This window comes from Rana temporaria, chromosome 10 (genome assembly GCF_905171775.1).
Source record: "Rana temporaria chromosome 10, aRanTem1.1, whole genome shotgun sequence".
NCBI classification, from domain to species: Eukaryota; Metazoa; Chordata; class Amphibia; order Anura; family Ranidae; genus Rana; species Rana temporaria.
This window is the reverse complement of record NC_053498.1, coordinates 100,031,502-100,038,630: the sequence shown is the minus strand read 5'-3', so window position 1 is coordinate 100,038,630 and position 7,129 is coordinate 100,031,502. Positions and strand designations below refer to the sequence as shown.

Sequence of the window (7,129 nt, the reverse complement as noted above, 5' to 3'; positions counted from 1 at the left end):
AGTAATCTCTGCTTGGTGCTTTGATTTTAGTATTGTAGATTCACTTTCTACATAAGAATCCAGTCCACAGCAGCACTGGTAATGAATGCATTTTAACCTCCCTGGTGGTATGATTATGTCAGATTTTTGATGCTGAAAGCGGTACAATTATTTTGCATAGAAATTTGCCGTTTTATATTGTAGGCCTGCAATTCTTAGGAATAACTCACTTAAGTCTGTCCAAACAAGAGTCTAGTAGACATCCCGGGTATTATAAAGTTTGAAACACAAAATCATAAATTATAATATAATAAATAACTATAAATAATTATAACAAATAATAATGCAACAGACAACTAGGGACAAAGGGGATGTGTAATTATTTGATACAGTACTGTAATCTGTAAGATTACAGTATACTGTATCTATACTGAGTTTTTTTAATTTGCCGCCGAACTCCACCCCTGTGCATTGCCCCGATCGCAGGGAACGGAGCTCGGCACTTGGCAGTCACCAGTGTGAATTGAGCGAGACGACAGCTCGCACAGACAGCGGAGAGACATCGCAGGATCCAGGGACAAGGTAAGTACCTTCCCCTGCATCCTGCAGTGCGATCCTGAGTCTGGCTCGGGGTAACCACTTTTGGGGACTCGGGAATACCGCCAGGGAGGTTAATCGCAAGGCTCAGTTTACAAATCTTTTGATGAGCATCATTTTCCATGTGATTGTAATTTTTAAAGTGGCTTTCCACCCAAAAGTTGAAGCTCCGCTTATCTGTCTCTCCCCCCCCCCCCCGCCCCTGGTGCCACATTTTGCACCTTTTGAGGTGGAGGCAGGCGAGGGTACCTATTTTTGACAGGTACCTGTCCCCACTCCCGTCGGACCTCGCCGAGGCAAGGTACGTCTCAAGTTCGGTTCCCCTCCTCTCAAATTTCGAACCACCAAGAACACAGTGACATACAACACTACAACGAGCCGAGAAAAATGAAGTTCAATGCTTCCGAGCATGCGTCGACTTGATTCCGAGCATGTATGTTTTTTATTGCACGTCGGAGTTGCATACAGACGATCAAAATTTCCGTCAAGAACTTTTTCCGTCTGAAAATTTGAGAACCAGATCTCAAATTTTTCTTGCCGGAAGTTCCGACAGAAAAATTCGGTGGAGCCTACACACGGTCGTAATTTCCGACTAAAAGCTCATATTGGACTTTTCTTGTTGGAATTTCCGTTAGTGTGTACGCGGCATTAGGCTGTTGTGTCTGAGAGAACCCCCTTTTTGGGGGGTGTAACTCAGACAGGGAGCTCGGCAGCTGGGAGGGAGCCTCTCCTTACACGGTCATGGAGATGTGTCCTGGAAACGGAGCTGGAAGGACAGTTGGTCATCCTGTCCAGAGTAAAGTCATTTAGGAAGGATGTAACAGTTGTCGGCGAGAGGAAAGTGGAAAGCTCTGGAAGAGACATGCCAGGGCAGCTGGATGTAGAGCCAGAGGGAGAGACTGTGGGAGTTTGTGTCAAGTCGCTGCATCCAGGAGGGCGGGCAGGATTTGCAAGTTGAGCCTGCTGGGATCAGTAGTCTATCTACATTTATTCTTCTCAAGTGTGCTAGAGGAAGTGTGCTAGAAGTGTTCTGCGGTAAAAGCCTGTCAAGTTTTGGGTCAGCCATCTTGTTTTGCTGAGAAGTGTGACACAGTTACTTTTATTTATTCTACAAAGTACAATTTATCCTATGGGCAAATTGCAATTTCTAGAGCCTGACTGAGTCAGAGTTGGGCCTAACCTAGGGTGACCAGACATCCTCGGTTTCAGGGGACAGCCCCCGGATTGAGGACACTGTCCCCGGACCAAGTCTGTCCACAGTTTTGTCCCCGGATTGGATTTGAACAGGGGCTGGCGTAATTTCAAAGACAATCAGTGCAGAATAAAAAAACAAAAATTCTGAATTACACCCCCCCCCGCTCCGCCGCTTCTACTAGCTTAGGGGGTGTATTTTTTCAATTATCTGTGCCCCTTTCTGATGATCATATGCTGGTCGGAGTGCAGGGAATATTTCTTCAGTTTCGGGTGCATGCCCATTCAGCTCCACTTGCATGTTCTTCTGCCTTGGCTCAAGTCCCGGCGAGCTGCCTGCCTCTCCATGCCTTCCCTGGCGGAGTGATCTTCCTCCGCACCCCACCCAGTAGTAGCCGGGCCCAGAGAGTAAGACTTGACAGGCTGTGAGGTGGGTGGCGGCGGGCAGAGAGTCGCTGATTGCCACCATTACTAGTAAAAAAAAAATATGTCCCCAGATATTATTTTAAAATCTGGTCACCATAGCCTAACCATGTGCTAGATGTACCTGGAAGCAAGTGTTCTGCAGGAGAGAGAGGGAGTGATAGTCTGCAAGCAAGTGTTGTGCAAAAGAGAGAGAGTGATAGTCTGCACGCAAGTGTTGTGCAGGAGAGAGAAAGTGTGATAGTCTGCAAGCAAGTGTTGTGCAGGAGGAGTTTGGAGAAGTGTCTTGTACAGAGAGTGTACATAATTCTGTCCCAAATAGACTGTTCTGAAATTCTACTGGGCATCCCATATGTTCCCATTCCTATCCAAGTTCAAATCCCTCAATAAAAATTCAAAAACAAGTACATGGACTGTTCATTGTCTCCAAGGTGATTGGGAAGTAAATGCCGGGCTGGGCAGGGTGACAGGTGGACTACAACTTTCAGCAGCCCCTACAGGGGTACCGCTAGAAGGTGAATTATTGCCATGCACTTCAGTCTGTATTCTGCATATAAACTGTAATATCCATAAGGAAAGTCTTATTGTGATGACCTACTTTACAAGACACACGGCCCTACTACATATTATGCGATGTCCTGCTTCTTGAGTGCCATTATGGTTTATAGAAGCTGAAAGGACATTCATCAACAAACAGAATTGGGTGTACTTCAGCTCTGCTAATTGTATTAAACGACACCGGTCCCCCTTAGGACATAACAGAGAAAACCAGCTGCTGAGCAACTGACAGCGTGATTCACTGCCCTGTGCACTGACGTGTCTGTTTACCTACCTGAGTATACTGAATATATCTCATATGTCAGCCAAAGGTCCCTGACTCCCTGAATGATGCACAGGTCTATAAATTCAAGTGATGAAATATCATCAGAAGACAAAATATTGACTAGACATTACACAGGAAAGAGGATACTGAGTATGGAAACCAGTTCTTATCTTTGTGGGTCATGAAAAATTATGCCAAGGATAGTTTGGTTTGGATTTATGAAATGCTTGGTTTTCTTTTATACAAAAATAAGTAAAAAAATAAATAATAATAAATAGAAAAAAAATATATAGATACTAAAGAGCGTGGACTATGGTGGGTTCAGTAAAAAATGGCCAAAGCTTTCATTGTCATTGTCAGTTTGGTAGGGAGGGGAGTGCTATGCCCCGTACACACGTACTGGTTTCCCGGTGGACTTTTTACAGCTGGGAAACCTGAGGGGAAAGCCGAGAACTGGCTCGGCAGATCTTCCCCCTCCCTGCACACGGATGGTTTTCCTGGCAGGAAAAACTGCCATGAGAGCATTGGCCAGGATAACCAGTCGTGTGTATGCGCCATCGCAGTGTTTCCCATAGGAAAACTGCTGGGAAAAAGACATCGGGGTGCATTTGTCACCTGGCCACAGGTGACCTGACAATAGGCAGAGGGCAGGTGAGCCTAAAAGGAGCCCACCCTTCCTTAAAGTAGATGTAAACTCTCCATACACCCAGTGAAGTGAACAGCCTCAGATGATACACAGAGATGAACCAAATCTCCCTACATAGGTTTTACATGTATATCTTCTGTCTTCACATTTATATACTGTTTAGAAAGTTCAGATCGTGTTAGGAGACTTTCTCTTCCTGTTTAACACAGAGTGTAATGTCTGGGCATACAGCCAAGATAGCCAACATTTCTAATTGGTGGAAAGCCACACACCCCCTCTCCTCATAGGCAGAGACTCTCAGAGGTGTTTTGTAACAGGGCCAGCTCCATGTTAATCTATTTTAGCAACCTCCCCTGACAGAAATGTCAGGCTGCTTTTATCTGATCTGTCAGAGAATTTGTCAGGAGTTATCAGGCTGATAACAGAATAACGGTTTAGGCGAGAGCAACAGGACTCAGAGCTCTTTAACCTCCCTGGCGGTATTCCCGAGCGTGACTCGGGGTTAACATTCAGTGCCAGAAGCGGTAACCCCGAGTCACGCTCGGGGTGCATTTTTTTTTTCCCCCAAAAATTCCTGGCGATCCGGCGGGTTTCCCCCGCTGGATCGCCGGTCAGACTAGTCCCGCTGGGGGGGATGCAGAGTGAGCGCAGCGGTGGCTAAACATCCCGGCGATCCAGCGGGGTTTCCCGCTGGATCGCCGGTCAGATGAGTCAGGGGAAATGCAGAGTGAGCGCAGCGGTGGTGTGGTGACATCCCGGCGATCCAGCGGGGTTTCCCGCTGTGATCGCCGGTGAGAGCCCCGGCAGAATGTATTGCAGAGTGAGCGCAGCGGTGTTCTTACCTAATCCCGGTGAGAGCCCCGCTGATGTCTTCTCTGATGTCTCCTCTCTCTTCCGTCTCTGTGAACCGCAGCGCCTCACAGTGGCGGAAGTGGGCGGGAGATTGAAAAAAGTTACAATGTTACAATGTAAAAAAGTAAAACACACACATAAAGTTACATGATACAGTGTAATCTGACAGGATTTCACTGTATCACCTCAGATTTCACCTCAGATTATTCTACACTGCCCTGGCTGCCCTTTTTGCTGTTTTATCTAACCAAAAAAAATAAAATGGCATCAAAGCGTCACTTTAGCACCTCCAAAGCGGCTTTGGATCAGATAAGTGACAGCGACAGCGACACAGAGTTCCTCGCAGAATTGAGCGACAGCGATAGCGATTCGTGGCAAGATTCGTCATACGACTCCGACTCTGACCAGAGAAGTAGCGACAGCGACGAATCTCCACTTGAGCTCAGTGAGGTGCGCACTTGGTGCCCTATTGATTGCGGTATGGATGCAGTACCACCGCCAAGATTCCCGTTTACAGGATCGCCTGGGATGAAGGTAGAAGTTGATCACAATGATCCTTTGGCGTACCTAAAATTATTTCTGACAGATGACGTCATTGAAAAGATTGTCACGGAGACAAACCGCTACAAAGAGCAGCAATCCACTACTCTGCACAGCAAGTTTTCCAGATCCAGAAAATGGGAACCTGTGAGTAAGGAGGACATATGGAAATTTCTGGGGCTAATACTTCTCCAAGGGGTGGTGGGTAAACCCCTGCAGAGATGGTACTGGACTAAAAATAAATTGCTGGCAACCCCATTTTTTGGCACCATCATGTCCGAGTACCGATTTTCCCTCATAATGAAGAATCTACACTTCACCAACAATGAGGACTTTGACGAAGCCACACATCCAGCGCCCAAACTGAAGAAAATCTGGGAAGTATTCCAAATGATTATAACAAATTTCCAGCAGGCCTATGTCCCAGACCGTGACATCAGCATTGATGAAAGTCTGATGGCTTACAAAGGACGCCTCAGCTGGATTCAATACATCGCATCCAAGAGAGCGCGGTTTGGAATAAAATCCTATATGCTCTGCGAGTCTACAACTGGCTATATATGGAATTCCATCATATACACCGGCAAAGGAACACAATTCAACCCCAGGTACAGCGACTATGGGATGGCAACGTCATCAGTCCTTTCATTGCTTGAACCATTGCTCAATCAGGGGTATTGTGTAACAACCGACAACTTTTACACGTCGCCTGAGCTGTACGAGTTTCTACTAAAAAACAAGACTGACGCATATGGAACCGCTAGAGCCAACCGACGTGACCTGCCATGTATGTTTTCCAAGAAAAAACTGAAAACAGGAGAAATGGTGGCCTGGCAGAAAGGAAAGATGATGGCAATGCGTTGGCGTGACAAAAAAGACGTGTGCCTAATGAGTACAGTACATACCACCTCCACTGCCATGGTCCACACAAGAGGTGGGAAAGATGTCAAAAAGCCACAACTTGTGATCGATTACAACAACACCATGGGAGGAGTCGATAGAGCCGATCAGGCGATGACCTTCTATCCAGCTATGCGGAAGCAACAAAAAAAATACTATAAAAAAATATTCAGGCATCTCCTGGAACAATGTATGTGGAATGCCTATATACTGCACAAGGGAAGGAGTGACAAGCCTCTTGTTCACTCCGACTTCATCTGGAAGGTGGTGGAGCAAATTTTTTTGAACTACCAAACGCCATCAGTGGCCGTGAACAGATCTGGACGTCGCGCTGTTGACATTGTAAACCCAGAGAGGCTGACTGGTCGTCACTTTACGGATTACATCCCGCCAAGCGCAAAAAAGGCAGCACCTACAAGAATGTGTGTAGTTTGCTGCTCAAAGCGAGATGGGAATGGAAAAAAAGTCCGAAAGGAAACAAGGTTCTATTGCTCTGATTGTGACGTTGGTCTATGTGCAGTCCCATGTTTCAAAATTTACCACACCCAGGATGTTTACTGAATTTTCTTCTGTTTGACAAATTGCATTATTTATTACTGAATTTTCTTCTGTTTGACAAATTGCATTATTTATTACATTACTGAATAAAATGATATTATTTATTAGATTATAACTCATGATTTTATTTTTTCGAACGTTATTACATCTGAGAGGTCTACTAGAGTCTTCTTTGGTCAGGTTTAAGTAAGTAATTACTAAGAATTGCAGGCCTACAATAAATAACACCAAATTTCCATACAAAAAAATGGTACCGCTTTTGGAACAAAATTCCAGACAGAATCATACCGCTAGGGAGGTTAAAGAGAGATTACAAAAAACTGCAGCTATATGTGCCCTGCTCAAATTTCATGAATTGGGTTTACATCCACTTTAAAGATGGTTTTGTTTTGCATGCGTTGCCCTTCCATGTGCTCCTTGCTGCAAAGACCAGTTATAGGCAAGGGCAGTGGCCATTTGTGGCATATTATAGTTTACAGATTGGTATAAATTTGTGTCTTTTGTATCTAACTGGAGGTCAGCTTAACTTAAAGCGTAACTCCACTTTTGAAAAAAAATAAAAACATTTCCCTCTGGGTGATCTATGTACATTGCAAGGATTATAACAACCTTTGCTGCCT

General features: G+C 45.2%; 1 protein-coding gene across 1 annotated transcript; it reads left to right on the top strand.

The window, feature by feature from the left end:
• The first annotated feature begins 4,772 nt into the window (after nt 1–4,772).
• Nucleotides 4,773–6,512, top strand: LOC120915846 (piggyBac transposable element-derived protein 4-like). Its single transcript, XM_040326653.1, has one exon. The coding sequence runs from the start codon at nt 4,773–4,775 to the stop codon at nt 6,510–6,512; it is 1,740 nt and encodes a 579-aa protein (XP_040182587.1).
• Nucleotides 6,513–7,129: the final 617 nt, after the last annotated feature.

What these genes read in the sequence shown, in the direction of transcription:
- LOC120915846 (XM_040326653.1), top strand. Translation starts at nt 4,773, where the DNA reads ATGGCATCAAAGCGTCACTTTAGCACCTCCAAAGCGGCTTTGGATCAG.